Source organism: Thamnophis sirtalis, unplaced genomic scaffold, assembly GCF_051295495.1.
Source record: "Thamnophis sirtalis isolate CommonGarterSnake01/CBP01778 unplaced genomic scaffold, rThaSir2_p1.2 scaffold_3, whole genome shotgun sequence".
NCBI classification, from domain to species: Eukaryota; Metazoa; Chordata; class Lepidosauria; order Squamata; family Natricidae; genus Thamnophis; species Thamnophis sirtalis.
Window position 1 is genome coordinate 155932677 of NW_028261383.1, and position 24687 is coordinate 155957363.

Sequence of the window (24687 nt, forward strand, 5' to 3'; positions counted from 1 at the left end):
TAATACAATTTGAAGGCCCAATTAAATCTAATGCCTGACTTTTGCCACATCTTATCTTCCTCATGCAGTGGTGGGTTTCAAATTTTTTTAGAACCTCTTCTGTAGGTGTGGCCTGCTTTGTGGGAGTGGCTTGGCGGCTATGTGACTGGGTGGGCGTGGCTTGCCAGCCATGTGACTGGGTGGGCGTGGCCAACTTGTAAATGTGGTGAAACTCACTTAACAACGCTCTTGCTTAGCACCCAAAATGTTGGCTCTGAAACGCTGGCATTTGAAGCACGCAAGTCTTAATGCTGTCAAGTTACAAGACCCTTACACCCCTAACCCTTTAGAAACACCCCCCCCAAGGGGTGTTCAAACTTGACAGTTTTAAGACTTGTGGACTTCAACTCCCAGAATTCCTCCTCTCTCTCTTCATCTTGATGATGTGTGGATGGGTGGGGGGAGGGAGTTGGAACTGGTTCTAAACGGCACTGTAGATTTGTGGAACCTCTTCTATAGAAGAGGTTGGAAGTGGCAGGAACCCACCCTTGTCCTCATGATATATAATTGGAAAAAAAATTACAATGCGTTTTTTAGGTACTCTTCTCTGGCTTCTATTCAAGGGAAATAGAGATATAGCAACCTAATTATGTCACATTAAACCCAAAATGTGATATGTCTTTTTGTTATGAATTATATCTTTCTAGGAATCCCTCTCTTTACATATCTTTAGTTCACTTTTGATGTATTAGGATCATGGTTTCATTTCCTTTACACCTGAGCTAAAGAAACTGTGATCCTCCAGATTGCAGCTCTTCATAAATTCCTTGGGGACATCAAGAAATATTGTTTTTAAACAATACATTTACTAGCTGATCTTATTGAATGAATTTAAAATAATACACAGAGATGAACAGCATTTTGGCAGATGGTGTAATGTAGATACCTATATATTTAATTTAGAGCCATTTTTTCTTCAGTAGTCTCCTCCAGTTTATCATACCATAACAACTCTATGGAGTAGGTTGTGTTAAGAGAGAAAGCCCATCTCAAAGTGTCAAGTTTAAAATTCGAACAACACACCTCTTTCCAGAACTCACCTTGATTTATTTCTGAAGACCAGGTAGATTACACAGTAGAAAAAAAAACTTCATAATAGAAGTTTACAATGGAACCCAATAAGCTTTCATTCCTATTTGCTACATTACAGCTAGTCCTCACTTACTAACCATTTCTTTGAAATCATGAGGGTAGTGAATATGGAGACTTACAACCATTCCTCAGAGTTGCAGCCATTATAGTTTCTTGATCATCATTTGTGACCTTTCACAAACCAAAGTCAATGGGGATGCTAGCATGAAGTCACAAGTCACAGTCATGTGATGTTGCACTTAATGACTGTGGGTGATGTATTTAATGACTGCAGCAGGAAGTGACAACTGATGTCACAAAACAATGCTTTCGTGTGATGTCTGGCTTAATGACTGTGCCAGTGGTGGAGTTGTCAGTCTCTCTTGAGGTTGCTAAGTGAGGATTAGCCATACATGGAGCAGTTAATGGCCATACTAAGGAAAATTCATGATATAAAGTTTGATTGAGAGCAGAAAGAACATTTATTTCTATAATGAAAGCTTGAGAAACAGAATAAACAATACTCCCAGAAATAAAATATTATACTAATGCACAATACAGCAAACTTTAACACCTTATGCCAGTTTCTAAATTCTACACTTTACATTTTAATTTAAATTCACACCAATCTATGCATTGTCATACCCAAAATGGAGCACAACTATAGAGAGGACAGCTGTCACATTCTTAGAAATTCTTTTTGTGTGGATATATGTCCACTCACAATTATTTGGTTATTTGCTTGCTTGCTTATTTGTTTGTTCATCACATGTATATCCTACTACAATCATAACCAGACTCTTGATGGATCATAACCTTTAACAAAACAATAAATAACAATAACTACAGATAGTCCCCGGTTTACAGTCATTCATTTAGTCACCGCTCAAAGTTAAAACGGCACTGAGGAAAATGACTTATGACCATTTTTCACATTTATGACCACTTATGCAGCATCCCCATTGTCACAATAATCAGAATTCAGATGCTTGGCAACTGACTCTGATTTATGACAGTTGCAGTGTCCCAGGTTACCGGTTCACTTCACAAGTGTGTTAGTAACTTAACAACAATGGTGGGTTTCAAAAATTGTTGGAACCTACTCTGTGTGTGTGGCCTCCTTTGTGGGAGTGGCTTGCCGACCATGTGACCGGATGGGGGTAGCTTGCCGTCCATGTGACCAGATATGAAGATGCCGACGACACTTGTCAGAACCACCTTAAATTACCTCACACACAGCCCTGGCATGCATAAGAATATGATGTAAACTTGTTTTTTTAAAAGGCATCTTTGGTTTGCGTTAAAACAACTTCAACACACGCAATGTTCTGATTGCACCACAAACGCAGTAGTCATCCTTACCTTTCACAGAGGCACTGAGTTTTATAAATATGAGCATGATAGTGCAGAATAATCATATCCAAGGACCAGTGGTGGGTTTCAAAAAAGTTTGGAACCTCTTCTGTAGGTGTGGCCTGCTTTCCGGGTCCACTGGTGGAACCTCTTCTAACCGGTTCAGTAGATTTGACGAACCGGTTCTACCGAATAGGTGCGAACTGGTAGGAACCCACCTCTGCTTAACAAGTGCAGTGATTCATTTAAGAACTGTGACAAGAAATGTCATAAAATCGGGCAAAGCACTTTCACTTAGCAAAAGAAATTTGGGGTTCAGTTGTGATCGTATGTCGAGGACTACCTATAGATAAAATACAAAAGTCATGCAGTCAAAAATATAAAAACTTGCATTCCAGATAATGTCTGACATCATTCTAAGTATCCTCTGGAAGAATTCCATTTTCATCTGCTTGTGGAAAGTGACTAGAGTTGGTGCCACCCATAACAGTGAAAACCATTAGCAGCTGGGCTTTGTGTTGAAAGTAGGAACCTACACTTTGTCAGAGGAGTCTACAAGTATTTCTTTGCAATATACCATGCATATCCACTATCAGTGTTCCTTTAAAGCAGTGCTTCCCAACCTTGGCGACTTTAAGTCCTGTGGACTTCAACTCCCAGAATCCCCCAGCCAGCATCCACAGGACTTAAAGTCGCCAAGGTTGAGAAACACTGCTTTAAAGAATGAGTGATGCAATGCATAACAGTTGATGAGTTGCATTTTAAATATCCTCTTCTGACAAAGCTATCAAGTGTCTTTCTTATTAGGAAGAAAAAGACCTGGAAATCAACCCTGGCGATCAATGCGGTGACAGATGTTGCAGCCAGCTCGCCCTCACATCCATGCAGCAGCACTGGGGGTTCGTCAGAAACACATATCAAATCCACCATAGCTATTTTATACAACAAATGTGGCAAACCCATTGCACTGCTTATTTCTTTCCCTTTCAGTATTAATCTGACTATGGGCCACACAGTTTATGGATTGTAACTTTGAGTGTACTTAGACCATGTGTAATTGACAGACTGGATTTTATCATAGATTTTATCTGTTATTTATTATTTTATTCCAGAATTTTAAATTGTATATTTATGGAGTGTTTTAATTTGTTCTGGTCTCTGATCTATGACTATAATAAACTGAATTGATTGATTGGCCTGGAAATCAACTACATTGCAAGCCTAAAACTACTTTTATTGAGGCTGACTATAATAACAGAATCTTGCAAGTTTGATTGTGTTGTATCTCTTCCCCCTTCTTTTACTACATTAGGGAGCTGTTTGTGTGAGCCATTTCCAAATGTTATCTCATTCTTCTGGACTTAAAAAACCCCACTTCACCCCCTTTTGCCTAGGTAGCAGTTCCCATGTATCTCTTCAGGGTCATCTTTGTTACTCACTATATCAAATGAAAAGTGGCTAAGATGCTGACCTTGTCATTCAGAAAGATCGGCAGTTCGGCAATTCAAATCCCTAGCACCGCGTAACGGAGTGAGCTCCCGTTACTTGTCCCAGCTTCTGCCAACCTAGCAGTTTGAAAGCATGTAAAAATGCAAGTAGTAAAATAGGAACCACCTTTGATGGGAAGGTAACAGCGTTCTATGCACCTTCGGCATTTAGTCATGCCAGCCACATGACCATGGAGACGTCTTCGGACAGCACTGGCTCTTCAGCTTTGAAACGGAGATAAGCACCAACCCCTAGAGTCAGGAACTACTAGCACATATGTGCGAGGGAAACCTTTACCTTTACATCAAATGAGCTTTCATTGCTTAAAGGTAAACCCGAATGTGGGCCTCCCTGCTCTTGGCCCAACAAATTAACCACACCACCAAACAAGCTAGGAATCCACACTGTGTGCCTTCTTCCCCTCAGTGTATTCTGTCTTCCTTCATCAGGAATAGCAAACCTCGGAATCGCCCATCCTTCCGTCAGATCCTACTGCACCTTGACATCGCCTCTGCTGATGTGCTGTCCACACCGCAAGAAACCTACTTCAAATCCCAGGTGGGCTTCCTTGGCAAAATTAGTTTGAAATTGTGTTAAAAATGTATATGTTAGACACTAGCTACAGTTATAATGGTTTCCAGCAAGGTCCTCTGTTCCGGCGGGAACAGAAGTTTAATCTCATTGGTCGAAGGGTCTGACAGCTCCCTATGAAAAGGGCTGCTGTCAGACTCAACCTTTGCTGGATTGTACATACATGTTCTGTTACAATAAAGAGCTGTTGTTGCCTTTAGCCTGTGTGTGCCTTTCCATTACCCAATCTAACACTGGCGACGAGGGTGGGATTGGAAGGCAACTAGGTGAACCAAAAAGAGTGTAGCAATCCAGCAAGTAAATCCAGCAAGTAAATCCAGCCCGGAGCTCAGCGCTGCTTCGAGCAGCCATTTTTGAGCGGCAAACTCAAAACGGCCTTAGAACACAAAATGGCCATGCACGCCCCATCGACTCCATATGACCCAGTCACCGAGCACTGGGACTTCTATATGCTGAGGTTCGACTGAGATCAGATGCTGAGGACACATTACGCTCCCAAGCCGTCTAAGCACCTCTGCTGGCACGAATTTAATATTCGTAATCAAAAGGAAGGCGAGTTGATCAACGAGTACGTTGAGGCACTATGGAAGGCCGCAGCGTACTGCGAGTTCCGAGACCTAGACAAACTTATACTAGACCGCATCATATGCGGTGTGCGGGACATTAATTTACAGAGGAGTTTACTTGCCAAATCTAACCTCACTCTACAAATTGCGTTGGATGAAGCCAGGACATCAGAATCGGCCGTCAAGTCTAGAGAAACCCTGCAGCGCCAAAGCACTCCACAAGATGCGCGAAAGAGCACACACGTACATCGCGAGGCTGCAGAGGCCGAGACCTCAGAAGGCGAAGAAGATGACAGCTGCTGCATGTGCAGTAGCCATGCCCAGCCGGCATGCAAATTCGAACCACGTTTCTTGCCTTGCGCAAGCTGCAGAGAGCCCATGCAATAGCAATAGCAGTTAGACTTATATACCGCTTCATAGGGCTTTCAGCCCTCTCTAAGCGGTTTACAGAGTCAGCATATTGCCCCCACAGTCTGGGTCCTCATTTCACCCACCTCGGAAGGATGGAAGGCTGAGTCAACCTTGAGCCAGTGAGATTAGAACCGCCGAACTGCAGATAGCAGTCAACTGAAGTGGCCTGCAGTACTGCACTCTAACCACTGCACCATCTCGGCTCCTATGCCAGATCATCTTGCTGTTTCCGCGATGCTATCTGCCAGCACTGCGAGCGAAAGGGGCACATCGCCAAGGTTTGCAGAAGCGAGCACCCCACAACGACCTGGCAGCCAAGAAGCTGACCTAACCTCCAGCAGAGGCCCAACCAAGGGGTATGGCAGAAGCCACCATGGTGCTCAAAGGGCAACACCAGAGTCACCTACCACACCTCAATCGGCCAAGTTCGCACTAGACGGCCAAAAAAGCTGAAGGTCACAGTCTAGTGACGTTGTCCGCCACTCTGCAAAAGACTCCACCATGAAACAAATTTTGAATTTGGATGTGGAGGGGTGGCCAAAGGGGCCTGTTGGGTCTGATTTCAAAATGTACTATTGTAAGAGAGATGAATTGTCTGTTGTTAATGGCTGTTTGTTGTGGGGGGAACAGATCGTTGTACCATCCAAACTGTGCATTGCAGTATTAGAGGCTTTACACATAGGGCATCCTGGAATTGTTGGGATGAAGTCTTTGGCCAGGAGTTACGTGTGGTGGCCTAACATGGACAGGGAGATCGCAGAATGGGTGGCTATTTGCATACCATGCCAGGAGTCCAGACCAGCTCCCCCAGAGGCGCTCGCTAAGGAGTGGGAGTGACCTCAAGCACCATGGTCTAGGTTGCACATTGATTTTGCTGGCCCAGTTCATGGCCAGACATTCCTCGTAGTTGTAGATGCCTACTCAAAATGGCTAGAGGTAGTCCTGATGACCTCCACTATGACAGAAGCAGTCATCAAGGCCCTATGGAGACTTTTCTCCACACACAACCTGCCTAATTTCCTGGTCTCTGACAATGGGCCCCAATTCACGGCCATGCAATTCGAGACCTTCTTAGCAGCACAGGGAATCAGACATGCCCTGGTTGCGCCATTCCATCCGGCCTCCAATGGCCAGGCGGAGAGAATGGTGAGATCTGCAAAAGAGGCCCTATCTAGGATGGGCCCGGGAGATTGGCAAACATGGGTTGACCATTATCTTCTAATCCAACACATCATACCAAGCGCCACTACAGGGAGAAGCCCCTCCGAGCTTCTCATGGGTCGCCGGCTAAGGTCCCACTTAGACTGGCTACACCCAAACTATTCTGCCGCATCGCCCCCTGACTCCACAAGCAAAATTTGAAATTTTAGCGTAGGGGATTCAGTTTACTCCCACAACTACGCCGGGGGAACTCTGTGGATTCCTGCCACAGTGATAGGCATCACTGAGCCTCGCTCTTATCTCGTAGAGCTCGAGGACGGTCGGAATTGGAGAAGGCACGTTGACTAACTCCGTGGCTGCCTGTCCAACTCCACTCTTAGGCAGCCAGAGGTAACTCCTGCTCGAGTTGGCCAAAGCCCTACCCAAAAGGAGCACAAAGTCACTCCTTCCACAGCCCAAAGACACCGGGATACTTAGCTACTTGTGTTGCAGGCCCACAGCAAGCTCCGAGTGAACCGGCTCTAGAAGCTCCAGCCGCGGCCTGTGAAAGGTTCCATGAGCTTCCACCAAGCGGAGCTGCAGAGCAAACAGGTCCGTCCGATCTGTCCGAAGAACACCGTCCGATTGAACTGCTCAGGTCTGGCAGAGCTACCAAAAAGCCCGCCTACCTGTGTGGACTACGTTACCAGTAGGATGATTCCATCTAAGACGGGAGGGGTGTTAGATACTAGCTACAGTTATAATGGTTTCCACCAAGGTCCTCTGTTCCGGCGGGAACAGAGGTTTAATCTCATTGGTCGAAGGGTCTGACAGCTCCCTATAAAAGGGCTGCTGTCAGACTCAACCATCGCTGGATTGTACATACTTGTTCTGTTACTATAAGGAGCTGTTTTTGCCTTTAGCCTGAGTGTGCCTTTCCATTACCCGATCTAACAGTATAGACCTCTTTTCATGTTAGTCTGTAAAATAGTTTACAGTGCAGTTATATAAACAATAACATAAAAACAAACTGAATTAATCTTACCTCTGAAATTTTAAAACAACTTTTCACAATAAGTTAGTTAGGAAGATGAGATAACCAACAAATGCATCTTTTGCTGAGAGCCGAACAGCCCCACTTTTTATTATTCTCATTATGGAACCTATACCATGCAGTGGGGGGTACCATAATCTACAAGAGTAGCACCATTGTAAACAGTTTTCTGTTCTCTAGTCCTGGAGCCAGATGAATTCAGGGAATGAGTTTATGGAGCTCTCATTTTCTTCCCCAGGCTGAATGGCGAGAAGAAGTGAAGCTCCATTTCGAAAAGATCAAATCGGAGGGGACATGTCTACACCGTCTGGAAGAGGAGTTGATTCACCGGAGGCGAGAAGAGCTCAGGTAAGGCAGGTGTGGAAACCATTAAAACATAGAAGATTCGATACCCATATATGTATTTATAAATAAAAGGTCTCATCTGAACTGAGTTACACCTCTAGAGGCAATATGGACATGTTCTTTTCCTTGTGTGATACTAAAAATGTGGTTTGTCACTCTTTCAAGATGTGTTTTTCAACCTCCCACTCTAGACTTGACACTTTCATGCAGAGCCAGGAATGGCTGACTGCTGCCACCTGTCATGATAAGTTTATACATAATGACGTATATTCCTTGCATCTGCTGGCATGCTGAAAATACCAACATTTGGGGGGAGGGGGTCCCCCATCAGTGAAGCAATTTTGTATTCCCCAGAATTGAAGCAAAAATCTTGACAATTCCTCCCCTGTCTTTTATTTCACTACCACTCCTTTTATTAAAATTAATGATTGTTATATATAAATGGAACTGGGCATAATCTTGAGGGTAGGTTAATTGCATTTGCATTTCATTTGAAACTTTATTTTTCATTTCCCAAACCTGTATGCGAATTGGAATGCAACTGTTGACATTTACATTTTATGGAACATATTTATTTTATTTACATTTAGTGTGTCAGTCATGTACAAGACAACAGGAATAAGAATAAATATGAATAAGAACACAGGAAATGGGTACAAATAAAAAGAAACATTAGGACAGGGATGGTAGGCATGCTGGTGCGCTTATGCACGCCCCTACTGACCTCTTAGGAATGGGGTGAGGTCAACAGTAGACAGTTTAAGGTTAAAGTTATGGGGGTTTGAGGATGTAACAACAGATGCATTCCAGGTATTGACCACTCTGTTGCTGAAGTCGTATTTTGTGCAATCAAGTTTGGCTTTGTATCTATTGTGTGCTCATGTATTATTGCGGTTGAGGCTGAGGTAGGACATTCGTAGGAGATAATTTTGTGAACTACTCTTAGGTCAGACTATTGGTGGCGTAGTTCTAGGTTGTCCAAGCCCAAAATTTCAAGCCTTCTCATGAAATACCTCTGGACTTGCTCAATTGTGTTAATGTCCGATATGCAGTGCGGATTCCAGACAGAGTTTCAAGATGAATAAATCATAAGAAAAAATGTATATAATGAAGAAAATGCACACAAAAGTAGATATAGTGAAAAATGTATAAAACTGCATTTGTCAAATATGCTTGCAAAAAGGAAGCTTTTTTTTAAAAAAAAAAACAATTTCAAGGTTCATTTTTTTAAATTTTATTTATATGCCGCCCTATTCCCGGTGGGACTCAGGGCAGCGCACAAACCCAAGGAGGGGAAGGGAAACACAAGAACTACAACAAAAAGTACAGGGAATTTAAAACAACCAACAGCCACACGATTCGAGAGGGGAAGGGAACTCATCGACTTCTTGTGTTGTTGTTTTAAGGACAGAATGATGGAAGATATAGAACAGAATAAACTTCAGCGTTGGAAAACTGGGACATAAACTAGATCTGACTTCATAAAAATATACCTACTCCTTCTAAATGTCTAGTTTGATGAAAAGAAGGACTAGGGGAGACATGATAGCAGTGTTCCAATATCTCAGGGGTTGCCACAAAGAAGAGGGAGTCAAACTATTCTCCAAGGCACCTGAGGGTAGAACAAGAAGCAATGGGTGGAAACTAATCAAGGAGAGAAGCAACTTAGAACTGAGGAGAAACTTCCTAACAGTTAGAACCATTAATTAGTGGAACAACTTGCCTCCAGAGGTTGTGAATGTTCCAACACTGGAAGTTTTTAAAATGTTGGTTAACCATTTGTCTGAAGTGGTGTAGGGTTTCCTGCCTAAGCAGGGGGTTGGACTAGAAGACCCCCAAGGTCCCTTCCAACTCTGTTATTCTATTCTATTCTAAATGCACCTTCCTCTTTAATGATTCTTAAACCTGCAGTGATGTTCCATCAAATACCAAAGATGCTAGGACCTTTTCTAATTTTCTGAGCTCACCTGTGTCCTTGCTATTAAGCATCTCAAAACTGTCCCTGCTTCCTTATACCGGGATACCGATGTCCTGCAGGGGATTGTCAAATAATCAGGAGCCTTTGAAAGAAGTGTCAGAGCCCTGTGATACAAGCTCCCCCCCTTCTAAAAGGGCAGAACTTGCAGCCTGGTGCCACACAACATTCTTTTTATTCTCCTGACCAGGGATCTCCAACCTTGGCAACTTTAAGACTTGTGGACTTCAACTCCCAGAATTCCTCAGCCAGCAAACCTTAAAGTTGCCAAGGCTGGAGACCCTGCTCCTGACCATAACAGCAAGAGCCTGTGGATGCTATTGAGTCTAATGTAGTGATTGAGGTGGATCAAAGCTGGGGAACTCTCAGCTCGTTGGTAACTTTGGACCAGTCGGTCACTCTTAGCCCATTCTACCTCACAGAGTTGCGTCAGGATAATACGAGATCCTCAGATAAGCACTGTGAGTTCAAATAAATGAATAAAATAACAAAACCGCGACTCTTTATATGTTTGAAAAGTTTCCTTGCTCCCCTCTTCTGCTGCAGGCACGCCTTGGACATCCGAGAGCACTACGAACGTAAACTGGAACGGGCCAACAACCTTTATATGGAGCTCAATTCCCTCATGCTACAGTTGGAGCTGAAGGAGAAAGAGCTGCTTCGGTAAGATGGCAGAAGGTCCTGGATGGCTGCTAAGCTTTGGAGATGTATTCTCCAAAGGGGAAAGGTTCAGTAATGAGAGCTTCAGCCTACCAGCTCTCTCTCTCAACCCTCCCCTCCACCCCTGTAAAGGAAAGGTGGCACAGTGGTTAGGGTGCAGTACTGCAGGCCACTTCAGCTGACTGTTATCTGCAGTTCAGCGATTCTAATCTCACCGGCTCAAGGTTGACTCAGCCTTCCATCCTTCCGAGGTGGGTGAAATGAGGACCCAGACTGTGGGGGTGATATGCTGACTCTGTAAACCACTTAGAGAGGGCTGAAAGCCCTATGAAGCGGTATATAAGTCTAACTGCTATTGCTATTGCTATTGCTAAATTGGGCGTACCCCTGACCTGTTTTCTGTCTCTTAAAAATCAATACCACACCATCGATTTGGGGCATCATTTTATCCATAAGGTAAGGAGCACAGAATAAGGGACGAGGAAGCTCTGGTGGCACAGTAGTTAAAATGCAGTACTGCAGGTTACTTCTGCTGCCTGCCGGCTGCCTACAACTTGGCAGTTCAGATCCCACCTGGCTGAAGGTTGACTCAGCCTTCCATCCTTCGGAGGTGAGTCAAATGAGGACCCAGATTGTTGGAGACACTAGGCTGACTCTGTAAATCGCTTAGAGAGGGCTGAAAAGTACTCTGAAGTGGTATTTAAGTCTAAGTGCTGTTACTACCAACCAAAGTTCCTGCAATTATTTGCATTGGGAAGGAAGTACAGGTAGTCCTCGACTTACAACAGTTTGTTTAGTGACCGTTCAAAATTACAACGGCACTAAAAAAGTGGCTTGTGACCATTTTTCAAACTTATGACCATATAGCATCCTCGTGGTCACACGACCAAATTTCGGATGCTTTTCAACTGGTTCATATTTATGATGGTTGCAGTGTTCTGGCAATTTATGGTGATCATATTTTGCGACCTTCTGACAAGCAAAGTCAATGGGGAAGCCAAATTTAATTAACAACCATATTACTGATTTAACAAGTGCAGTGATTCACTTAACAAATGTGGCAAGAAAAGTCATAAAACTGGGCAAAACTCACTTGACAAATTTCTCACTGAGCAACATAAATTCTGGGTTCCATTGTGGTCATCAATCAAGGACTACCTGTATTTGCCCTGGATTTTTTAAAAAATGTAGAAAGTTCTACCCAGCTTTTCTCCACCTGATAGCCTCCATATCAGGTGGAATTCAAGAGCCAGCAATAATTGTTCCCACTCAGAACAATTGTGTGTGTGGCGGGGGGGGGGGAGCAGTCAGGTTATCCTTCATCCTCTACAAATGGAAATGTTTGGGTTTCTTCGAATAGTGTGTTGAATCAAGCAATCACTCTATCAGTCATCTAGTAAAAATTGCTTTCTGGTATTTTATCTGATTATCTTTGTTGTATTACACGCATCCTGTTTTCCTGTCCCAGGCATCCAAGCGACTAGTGTTAACTTTGGATATATTTTTCTCTCTGTGTCTTTGCATCCTTCTCCTAGGCGAGAGCAAACGTTAGAGAAGAAATATCCCGGGCTTTTTAAACACCATCCATCCCGCAGTCTCCTGCATGGCAACACAGTGGAGAAACTGATCAAGAAGAGGAATGTGCCACAAAAGCTCTCTCCTCACAGCAAAAGGTGAATCCCTGCAGAGAAAGGCCTTCGTAGGAAGGGTTTAACAATGGTCTTCATATGTAGTAGTATAAAGTGAAATAGTGTGGAAATAATGAGGAAAGAAAATGTAAGTATTGGGCACAGAACCTAAGTTTCTGTTCAGCCCAATGTCAGCTCCCAAATAGAGGGAAAATGACACGAGAACACACCTGTCCTGTTAGATGGCTGTCCATCTTCTTTGTTGTATTCAGTTTGTTTCCAAATGTTCAGCATCTTGTAGCGGTACCGAGCCTGCTAGCTGAGGGCATGATTAATAATTTATTGCAATCTCCTGCAAATTATTTCAATTGCTTTGATGTCTTTTATTTTACTTCTAACTAGCTGATAACCTGGCATTGTGTGGGTATTTATTTATAGGGGGAAAATGTCCGGACCAAATGTAATTTCTAATGTTGGATTTTCCCCCTTATCAGAGGGAGATCCCTTGTGGAGTACTGTGAAGCCGTTACCATGGCAATTCCACTGTGCTGTACAGTAGAAGCCATTTCATGGCAGTACAGTAGAAGTCATTTGAAGGCACAACAGGCTGTATCGTAACAGAACACACTCCCCGAGGGGTGTTAGGGGTGTCTTACCCCAACGGTATTTTTCTCCAAAGTGTAAGTCATCTGTGTACCAAGTTTGGTTGAAATTGCTTGAGGCATTCCAGAATTATGCTGAAACACACATACACACATCCGGAGCTATTTTTATATATGTTGATTGTTGTTTTTATTTATGTGAGCTGCCCACAATCACAGGTGAGATGGGCAGCGATATAATCTTGTTAATAGGCGTAATCATGCAAAGACTTAATTCACATAAGAGTACAGCCAGTCCTTATTTAATGACCACAACTGAGATTGGAATTTTGGTTGAAAGTTAGTGCGATCATGAAGCAGATCGCCATGTGACCTGACTCAGTTTTATGACAATTTTTAACGATGATTGTAAATCGAGTCACCATAATAATTAAGCAAATCATGAACCATATCGTCATTTAATGAATCGATTATCGTAAATGGGCTTTTTTTTTGTGCTGGAAACCAGCAAAAAAGTTGCAAATTGCAGTCATAGGGACCGCAGGACGCTGCAACCGTAAATGTAAACCAGTTGCCAAAATGCAATCTATATGAACACCTGGGATGTGTGCAGTAGTTGTAACTTCAAGGGCGGGTCATAAATAACTTTTCGGAGTCTGTCATAACTTCAAAAGGTTGTTAAGCAGCCATTTATTAAGTGAGGGCTATCTGAATATGTTTCTATAATTCAGATAGTCTGCTCATTACTTCCTTTCAAGGAAATTAATAATCTAATGTAAGACCACAGAGCACCATCAGCAAAACTGCAAAAAGTGTGTGTGTGTGCGGGGGAGTCAGTCTTAGGAGCAGTAACATAGGAGCCAATTTCTTAAAGATGTCGATGGAAATTACAGTACCCTCTCCCTTCTTGGCATCAAAGTTACTCAACCAACTCTATTTCACTTCTGCAGGCCAGACATTCTAAAGACGGAGGTCATCCTGGACCCCAGCCTGCCTCAGCTCGCCATCCCCGTGTGCCAGAAAGGGCCCCCGTCCCCCGGGCGTAGCCGCCGTGCTAAGTCACGCTATCGCAAGGTCAGCACTCGGGGAAGCTGTGGGGAACTGGCCGATCCCGGAGGAACCAAGCGCCTGGAGCCCTGCACGGCCCTCCGCGGGCTCCAGCATGACCTGCTGTTGCGCAAGATGTCGTCTTCCAGTCCTGACCTCATTTCCACAACATTGGGAGCCGAGGGCCGCAAGGGGGCAGCAGGGCCGGAATCCCCACCGACAGAGCAGCCCCGCAGCGAGACGCCCAGTGAAGACACTGCCTCGGTGCCTTGCTCCAGCAGCCCCGACTCGCCCTCTTCTCGACAGGGGGCAGTGGGGCCACCAGGGAAGGCAAGGCTGCAGCCCGGAGAAGAGGCGGAACGGGAACAGGGCAAAAGCAGCCGCTCAGGGGTCCCACAGCAGTCTCAGCACCTCACACCAGCGGCTATGTTGTACCGGGCAGCTGTTACCCGCAGCCAGGTAGCACGGTGTTTCTTTCCTTTCCACTTTTTCTTCCTTCCTTCCTTTCCCAAATGGAAGAAAGTAGGTAGATGGGCAACAGCCACTGTAATCTGAAAAGCCTGTAGAAATGGTGGCTGTGGTTGCCTTCTCCTTTTCTTCCTCTGATAATACAGGTAGTCCTCGATTTAAGACCACAACTGACCATAACATTTCTTTTTTGGGAGCAAGGCAGTATTAAGTCAATTTTATTCCATTTAAAGAACTTTCTTGCCATGGTTGGTAAGTGAATCACTGCAGTTGTTAAGTGAATCGCATAGTTGTTAAGTGAATCTGGCTTCCCGATTGACTTTGCTTGTCAGAAGGTCACAAAAGGGGATCACATGATCTTGTGGGACACTGCAACAATCATAAATAGGAGTCATTTTGAATATGTGACCATGGGGATGCTGCAACGGTCGTAACTGTGAAAAATGGTCCTTTCACTTTTTTTCAGTGACATCGTAACTTTAAATGGTCACTAAGTGAACTGTTGTAAGTCAAGGACTACCTGTACCACAAGCAATAAGGACCCTGTGTGCAACAGATAACTGTCAAAGTTAATGCCCTTCTCCAGCTTTTAAGGACTATCATGTCCCTTTCATATCCAAGGTACAACGTTAGAGCAGGATAGGATATTGTTGAATTTCTTTGCTGGCTCAGCTTATTGTATTTCTTGATTATGATTTATTAAATTGATATGTCCACTCAACTCCCAGCAACTCTGGGCTGTTCTTTATATTCAGTACCAATCTCCATCCAGGGGTGAAATCCAGCAGGTTCTGGAGAACCGGAAGTGGGAATTTTGAGTAGTCTGGAGAACCGGCAAATATCACCTCTGGCTGGCCCCAGGAGTGGGGTGGGAATAGAGATTTTGCAGTATCCTTTCCCTGCCACGTCCACCAAGCCACGTCCACCAAGCCACGCCAAGAACTGGTAGTAAAAAATTTGAATTTCACCACTGTCTCCATCCTAGTTGGCAAACAGTTTATAAACTAGCCATGTCATTCATGTATGTATGTATGTATGTATGTATGTATGTATGTATGTATGTATGTATGTATAAAAGTAATTTTAACATGACTCAACACTGCAGAGCAGGAAAAACTTTCTAAAAAATCCCAGAATATTCTCCTGCCTCCAAAGGACCCCAAAGAAGTAGACTGAGTAGCTGCCCTTGGAAGAGGTTCCAGACCTCAGCACCAGCCACCAAACAGACCGTGGGTTTTGTGGAATGCAGTTATATATTCAGTAGTCTCTTTATGGCTGGTTTTAGATCTTGAGAAGAACTGAGATTAGTGAAGAATAAAGTTCTTAACATCCTCTAATGCCAGACTGAGCAGAGGTAAAATTATACACTATGAAATGATCCTGGAAACAGACAGGTTACCAGGTGTCCGTGTCATTTTACAATTCAAAGTCTTTACAGTTCAAATCCACATTTCACATTGTCTTTCCTTTTCATTTCAAGGTCTTTTTTCTGTTTCTCCCAGCATCTCAACATTTACCAAAGACTACAATTCATAACTGTAATCCCCCCCCCCTCTTCCTTCTCTATTTTTTTTTCTTGGTTTTATTTATTTTCTCCCTCATTTCTTTATTGGCCTTGTCATTTATGCTCCCAGTGTATTTTGTTTATTTTTGCTAGTCTAGAAACTGAAGAGTCTGAAGGTGATGGCAACCCTCTCTCTTTTCGAAGTTATCAAGTTCTTGCTACTCCTTCATATGGCAAAAGGATGTTCTCCCAACCTTCCCCGTCCTGTCTTCTCATCTTTGAACATCAGAGCAGCAGATATGTCTACAGACTCATAAAGTTCTACAAAATCAAATCTTCCCTCCAGTCATGGAACTCATTCTCTATTCTTTAAGCCAGGGGTGTCAAACTGGCGGCGTCACTTGATGTATTGTGACATTTTTCCCCTTCGCTAAACTGGGTGTGGGTGTGGCCAGCACAGGGCGCATCCAGCCCGCGGCCTGTAACTTTGACACCCCTGCTTTAAGCCAAGCCATTCTGAAAAATTATGGGGCTGCAGCATTATAGTGCAACCAAAGCGACCCACTTGAAACAAGCTAGAGGAGAAGAACCATTTCAGACTTGGTTTTTTTTAGAACACTTCTTAAAAACCACATTTGGTTTCTGGATCAATTTATTTTAAGGCAGTTGTGAGGCTGACTAAATCCAGTTCTAATCTACCATCCTTTCCAGAGGTGGTATTAAACACATGCGTGGAAGGCCGGGTGCATGCGCGGAAGGTGCGCATGCAAAGCGAGCATGCGTGCATGCAGTGAACTGGTGGTAAATAGAAGTGAAATCCTTTCCTCAACTAGGAGCATAAATGCACAATATGAAATAGGTTCATAGACTGATTTGTAGGCACCATTGCCTGAACTCTCCCTGCTTAGAGACCTTGAATACCCAAATCACCTGTTCAAGATAGGAGACAGGTGGGCCTGTTTGGCACCATAATTAACCTCTCGTTGGACCAATCATTTCTCAACAGGGCTTGTCTTGAGGTCGGAGCAAAACAAATGGGTTGATAAAGAGGTCATTTTTTAGTTGGTAATTGGGATTTAGTTAGTTTAGATACATTCACCTTTATTAAAAATGCAATGCTACAAGAGGAATACAGAAAACTGGATCTGCTGAGGTAAAATGAAAGACAACTCGGTCTTGGGAAATGGAAAAGCCTGGGAAAGAAACTCAAAATAACCCCACTCTGATTCTATTTGTTGTAAAATGGCAGAGATGGAAACTCTGGCAGCTTCAAGTTTGTGTTATTATATCCTGGAACAGTGAAGGACCACCTTGTAATCCTTCTTATGTCTGTTTTCAGTCTGACCTATTTTGAAAAGTTGACAAATCGTGACCCCATTTCTTTTTTATTTCATTTATCTTGACTTAGAAACGTGGTATCTCCTCAGAGGAAGAAGAGGGCGAAGTGGACAGTGAAGTTGAGCTCCCTCTCCGGCAAAGGTGAGCAGTTGCCTGATTTGGGACTCAACCCCCAAGGATTTGGAGGGATCAATGAGTGGAGTGGAAAATGTTCGCCTCTCATTTATGTTTTGAGAGTGGATCAGAGATTTAAGAGGAATGGTAATCTTTTTTTCCTTTAGTTCGACAATACCTAGAAAATATCCAAGAAAAAGTCAGTATTTCCATCAAATTTCAGTGGCACAATTTAATGATTTGAGGATTAGAAAAATAAAGTGATGGTCATGATGGTTATAAAAATCGCCACCTGTAAAAATTACTGGAACTCATGAAATAGTATGAAACTACGGATTTCTCAGTATTGCTCTATGGAGGAGACCTTTGTGGGGATTGTAAATCTGCTTGATAACTTGTTGAGCTTCATCATGGAAGAAAAGTGGTTTGCAAAGAAATAAAATAAATTGCTCACTTAGAATCATTGCAAGAAGGAGATTTGTAAATGCTTCGGGATTCCTTCTGAGTTAGCAGTGTTGAGTAGGCAGCAGTGGTGAAATGGGCCAATTTTTTAGGGTTTTGAGTCCTAGCATGAGAAAGTGTTGAATAAAAAAGGGGTGAACAGAATTCTTCAATATCTTCATAAATGATCTAGATGAGGGAATAGGAGGAGAACCCATCAAATTTGCAGATGACACTAAGCTGCCTGGAATAGCAACCCCAGAAGGCAAGCTCAGGATCCAAAAAGATTTTGACAGACTTGAAAACTGGGCCTTATCTAACAAAATGAAATTGAACATAGATAAAAGTAAGAGGCAAGAAAAGCTAACTGTATAGGTATAGACTAGGTGAAACTTGATTAATGCCCGTAACTATGAGAGGGATCTTAGAATCCTAGTAGACAATCACTTAAATATGAGCCAACAATATGCGGCAACAGCCAAAAAAAAAATGCAATCCTAGGCTGAATTAATAGAGGGATATCAAATGGAATCAAGATCACGTGAAGTGCTAGTACTGTTTTAAAAACCTTAGTAAGACTATACTTGGAATGCTGCATCCAGTTCTGGTCACCACAATATAAAAAAGATGTTGAGACTCAGGAAAGAGTTCAAAAAAGAGCAATAAGAATGATTAGGGCGCTGGGAGCTAAAATATATAAAGAACTGTTGCAGGAACTGGGTATGTCTAGTCTGGTGAAAAGAAGGACTAGGGGAGACATGATGGCAATATTGCAATATTTGAGGGGCTCCTACAAAGATGAGGGGGTCAAACTATTTCCCAAAGTACCAAAAGGCAAGACAAGAAACAATGGATGGAAACTAACCAAGGAGAGAAACAACCTAGAACTAAGGAGAAATTTCCTAACAGTGAGAGCAATCAACCAGTGCAACAGCTTGCCTTCAGAGGTTGTGAGTGCTCCATCCCTGGAAGCTTTCAAAAAGAGACTGGACAATCATTTGTCTGAAATGGTATAGGGTCTCCTGCTTGAACAGGGGGTTAGACTAGAACAGTGTTTCTTAACCTTGGCAACTTGAAGATGTCTGGACTTCAACTCCCAGAATTCCCCAGCCAGCGAATGCTGGCTGGGGAATTCTGGGAGTTGAAGTCCGGACATCTTCAAGTTGTCAAGGTTGAGAAACACTGGACTAGAAGACCCCCAAGATTCCTTCCAACTGTATTATTCTATGTTCTAAACAGGGATATGCAAGAGATTGTTTATTGTTATGTGCTTCTTCTTTGATGAACCTCTAATTATGAAGTAAGAATATAGAGCAGGGCAGTGGTGGGATTCAAATAATTTAACAACCGGTTCTCTGCCCAAATGACCAGGTGAGTAGGCAGGGCTCAGTGGTCATGTGATTGGGTGGACGTGGCCAACACAGCGTCACTCAGGTCGATGGGCGCTTCTCCTTAGCTGTTCCAATGTAAGAAGGGTTAACCGGAGAGGCAGTTTCTGTAATCAGGGCAATAAAGATTAGGCTAGAAACAACACCAGAATGTTTCCTTCCTGCCTTCATTACAGGATTAGCCCTGTAAAGTGGAAAAAAACAAATGAGATTTCTTCCAACAACCGGTTCTCCAAACTGCTTAGAAAGTTACCAACCGGTTCTCCCGAATAGGTGCGAACTGACTGAATCCCACCACTGGAGCAGGGGGGTCAAACTTGCGGCCTGTGGGCCAGATGCGTCATGTGCTGGCCATGCTAACCCCCATTTTAGCGAGGGGGGAAGTCATGATATATCACATGACAACATGACAATGCAAGTTTGACACCCCTGATATAGAGTATCCTTCCCAACTGCTGCCTGTCCAGCATGTTGGATTGACCACCAAGATGGGGAAAGCTTATACCTTCACTCAAACTCTTTTCCTGGTGAGGAGTGAATGAGAGTATAGAGAAGATGGTACAGATCTTCCGCATCTCCTGCCTCCACCCCAACCCCTTTGATTGACTTATGTGTCATCCGGTCAATGACAGCTTTTGGTGATCACAAAGACTTTCTCCAGAATGATCTTTTCCCAGCCTGGTTTTTAGGTTATCCAGTTGCCAATGGAAACTAATTTAATCCGTCCACTTTGCTGCTCGTCTTCCTGTTATCTTTCCTTCTACTGTTTCCAGAATTCAAGAGAGCTAGCTCTTTGCATATTATTATGATTTGAGCTTGATCATTTGTGACTTGTTTGATTCCCCCCCCCCAAATAATCCATTTCTTTGTTTTGGCTACCCATGGTGTTCTCAACAATTTTCCCCAACACCAAAAGCATTTTCTCTCCTGCTTCTTCAAAGTCCAACTTCTGCTTTCATAAAATTGCCAGTTCTAAATCTGATTGCTGTACCTGTTATCATTAACTTGGTCTTCTTGATATTATCCCATTCTTTCAGTGTATAACTTCCATTATTAGAGCCCCCAGATCATTTGCAGATTCCACTGAAATATCATTGCTGTAGAGCAATTTATTGATTTTTCTTCTTCCAATTATAAAATCATGCTTACTGTCTTCCAACCCAGCTTCTCTCAATATATTATTCAGCATACGGTATAGGTTATATAAAACAAGAGAATACACTCCCTTTTTTTGCTGACCTGGAGCCAATAGTCTGAACTGTGGATTCTTGCCTTAAATTTTGTGTGAAGATATTCTGGATTTCCCATTTTCCAAAGGACATTCCATATTTTGACATGATCTGTAATCAATGAAGCACACGGTTTCTTCTCTTTCCATGGGGACATTATTGCTCTAACTACATTCTCTCTAACTTCATGGCTCTCCAGAACGATCAGTTTTATAATCTCAGGTTCCTGGGTGGAGAAGGAGGTGTGAAATATTTTAAGTCAAGAAAAACAAGGGAGTTAGGGATGGGTGCTTTGATGGGAAAAGGCAGGTTGGGTTTCGAGTCAATCTGGGACACTTTCCTCTTGTCTTGCTGCTGCATCTCTCAAAGCTTGGGTACCAAGTGCGCTGGTTCCGTCTGGAGCCCAGTTTCCTCCCGGGGTGCAGCCTTCTTATCTTCTGTTTCAGGCTGACTGCAGTTTTTCTCTTCTTTCGCTGTCTTCCCTAGGTGGCCTCAGGCTAGGAGCAAACGGCAATCTCTTTCCACCTTCAGCTCCGAGAACTTCTCTGATGGGGACGGTGAGGAGGGCACCGGCAGTGAGGGCACCACAGCTTCCCACAGTGGCGGCACCCCTGATGTGCCCAGTACCAATACAGATGAACGCCTGGATGCTGAGCGCTCAGATGACGACATTCTGGGGAACTCTGATGGGTTGTCCGAAAAGGAAGCCGCCATTCAGCTTGTGAAACGGCAACTCAGTGCTGAGCAGAATGCTGGAGAGGTGGGTACTGAGTAAACATTAGCCTTCTCTCTCTCAGGACTAGGACTCCCACACATACCCCAAGCACAGACTTACCACCAGTGGTGTCCATTTAGGAGGAAGGGGCTTCGGAAGAGAAATCTTCCAAGTTGGTTCAACCTCATTTTATTATTATGCTACACATTCAACCTGTACCAGTAGCCATAACTTGTCTGCCTGCACTCACAGGAATTTATTGGCTTTCATTCTGAGGCTTTGAGAATCTGGTTCTTACCCCTCAGAGCTGCAAAGAACATGCATAAGTCATTTGTGGTTTACTTTCCAATCTTTTTCTTCCATTGAAGGCCTTGTGTTCATTTGCAGACCTCTGCTTTGCTCAAGTGCTGCCCCTCACTCATGCGAGTGGAGCTTTACGCACGAGGCAGGGCCCGCCACTCGCACAAGTGGAGCTTCACCTGTACGCACTTGACTATCGGTCACATGGCCCAGTTTCAAACAGGCCGTGGCCTGGGGGTTGGGGACCCTGGTGTAGTGTATATGCATGCTCCAGTGGTCAAAACAGATTTACTTGCCTCTTTAATATAAAATGTTTGCTTTTTAAAACATACCTTCCCATTGGAATCCATGGCCAAATGTAACTTAAGGTTTTCTGCCAGGTTTCGTTTCCTTCCTTCCTTCTTTCCTTCCCTCCTTCCTTTCCAGACTGCCTGCCTGCCTTTTCCTTCCTTCCCTCCCTCCCTCCTTCCCTTCCTTTTCTTCCTTCCCTCCTTCCTTTCCATCCTGCCTGCCTTTCCCTTGTTTCCTTCCTTCCCTCCTTCCTTCCTTTCGTGTCTCCCTTCCTCCCTTCTTCCTTTCCCTCCTTTCCTTCATCCCCCTCTCTCTTCTGGCTCCACCTTTCTTCACCTGCTTCCTTTCTTTCTAGGATCCTGCCGCCTATGAAGACTCGGATTGTGATAGTGCCGAACTGGACAATTCAGGCAGTGGGGAGGTGCAGAGACTTCCAGACATACCGAATTTGTGATCTCCACTGCTTGGGTTTCCTTTCCCAGGTTGTACAGTTCCCTTCTCCCTTCTTGGCCACCGTGCACCATCACCACCTTCTCCCCAGATATTTATATAAATAATTATAAAGCTCTATATAAATCTATATTATCTCATAATCTCTGGAAAGAGAGCCAGCACACCTCATTCCTCTCCTCAGTTCCTGTTCCCACGTTTTCTCTGACCAGTTGGGGAGGGAGGTCCAGGGTCTCACCTTACGATCAGGGCTCACTGCATTCAACGCTGGACAGCTGGAGTGGAGGCAGCGACCGAACGGACCCTCCCCAAGGACGGCCACTGGCCCCACAGCTCACCACTTGCTCCACCCAGAGGAAGGCACCGATTCCTTCCATTTTGCTTCCTCCAAAGTCCCGAATGGTTTGGGAATTCAGCAGAAGATCAGCTGGGCCTGATGGGCCACCAATGCCCAAGGGATGAAGAGAAGAGAGGCAGAGGTGGCATGGGCTAAGAAACGGTGCTTTCATCCACCAATGGAAATGGCAACGGTGCGCCAGCAGGGCTGCAGGTCCCACCTCAGCCTCTTGACTGGATGATGTACATCACCACCACAACATCCTGAGTGCTTAACTAGACTGTCTCTGAGATGGACTTGATGCATGTTGGGGCCACAGTCAGCACGGAACTATTGTCCCAATGGACAGCTTGGAAACGAGCCATTTCCATCACCTTTCTGCTCTTGTATCTCTTCTCGGAAGCAACAACAGGAAGACTGAAGGCCTCAACTCCCTCCCAGGCCCCATGTCTCTTCCCAGTATGTCATCCTCACCTTCTCCACATCCAATTGTTCTGCAGAAACACACACACACACACACACACACACACACACAGAGGCTTTCCTCCCTTTTGAGAAGGCTCGCTTCTTAGGTTGGGATAGGGAACGTGGCCCTCTTCTGGTCTCTGCTGGCACAAACATGCACTGCACTTTTTTGTGCCTGGTTTGTTTATTTATTTAATTTATTTATTATGAGAAATGTTTACATTTGCACTTATTGTGTGTCCCGTCTGAGGGAGGAAGCCAGGGAGGGGGAAGGAAAGGGAGCGCATGAGGGGGCAGGAAGCAGGATTTGACATCGAGAGGCTGCCAGGCCTAAAAAAAAAGAGAAATGGGAGTTGCTCAAGTTTACACTTGTGTGGGGAAAACCAAACCAAACCACCCAGTCCTCTCTTTGGTTTCACAGGTGAAAATCTTGGCTTGGAGAATCAAGTTGTGCTATTGCCCCCTTTGCAATTCATTTGTTGCTTAGAGGTGTTTGGTTAAACCCCAGGGATATGAGCGTCTAAGTCGTACTCAGGCTAAGTGCAAGCATGGGCATAAACTTATTCAGAAACATTTTTCTCCCAGTGGAAGACTTGCAGGAAAAGCACAGCCACAAAAAAAAAAAAAAAAAAAAATGTTGTAACCAATGCAACTCTTTCCCTATTGCAGCCAACCAGCTTTTGCTGGAAAGAGAGGCTCTCAAAAAATTATTGTCGAAGGAAATCTTATGAGGGGCAATTGGCTCTCTACATGATATATCGGATGTTTCTGTTGCCTCTAGGGCAGGAAAGTGTTCCATTGCATTCAGAGGTGGTATTCAGCCGGTTCAGATCAGTCCGGGCGAACCGGTAGCGGAAATTTTGAGAGAACCGGCAAAACCACCTCTGGTTGGCCCTGCCCTCCTGCCCGCATCATTCCCTGTCCTATATCCCCTTGATTTTTAGCTCAGCTGATTCACACGGCAGAGCAGGTTGCCACGCCTCAGCTGAGCTAAAAAACCAGTTCAGCTCACCAGCGCTGACAGCGAGGGCGGTCTTTGAGTGCTGCGCGTGTTAGGCACGTGTGCGTGCAAAGCACGCTCTCATAGAACTGGTAGGAAAAGATTCGGAAGCCCACGATTGATTGCATTCAACCCTCAGGTGCCCAAGTGCTGGTCCTCTCAGTTAAAAAGAGGCCAAGCCCTTAGGTGCACAAGATGCTGTTCTTGCAGCATGCTTGATGCTTATTTATCCATATAGCAACAGGTGCTCCTTTCTCATGAAAGAGGACACTCAGTAACCCCGGAGGGGGGGGGGGGGTTACAGCAATCAGACACAAGCTTGGCCTAGCAGTTTAATTGCCTACGTTTGGAATGTTATATTTCTGGTAACAAGCCCTCTCCAGACAAAAGTTGCATTATTTCCTGGGAAAATGGCATACTAATAATCTGCCAGCCAAGGTTGAATGGGGCTAGGTCAAGCAGAGTACTGGCCTGCTGCATATCTAAAGCGGTTTCTGCCAAGTCAGACACTATTACTGAATATCTTCTGAAATATTGGGAAATGGGTTAGGAAATCTCTCCTGATTATCAACGCAGGCTCTCAAACCCTATTCATGCAGTACGGCTGCTTTAGCAAATGTCTCCTTCAGGTCAAGCTTGACTTATCGCAACTTCTTAGTTACATCTGTGCAGGGTTG

At 44.1% G+C, this 24687-nt stretch overlaps 1 protein-coding gene across 3 annotated transcripts in view; it reads left to right on the plus strand.

The window, feature by feature from the left end:
• Nucleotides 1-22248, plus strand: part of MAP3K12 (mitogen-activated protein kinase kinase kinase 12) — a 127259-nt gene extending 105011 nt beyond the window's left edge. For all 3 annotated transcript variants that reach the window (XM_087710510.1, XM_087710509.1, XM_087710511.1), the window contains exons 7-14: nt 4401-4509; nt 7952-8061; nt 10580-10696; nt 12229-12366; nt 13874-14429; nt 17351-17421; nt 20939-21212; nt 22114-22248. In XM_087710510.1, coding sequence (XP_087566636.1) covers nt 4401-4509; nt 7952-8061; nt 10580-10696; nt 12229-12366; nt 13874-14429; nt 17351-17421; nt 20939-21212; nt 22114-22212 — 1474 coding nt within the window. In that variant the 3' untranslated portion in view covers nt 22213-22248. The remainder of the gene's footprint in view (nt 1-4400; nt 4510-7951; nt 8062-10579; nt 10697-12228; nt 12367-13873; nt 14430-17350; nt 17422-20938; nt 21213-22113) is intronic.
• The last annotated feature ends 2439 nt before the right edge of the window (nt 22249-24687 follow it).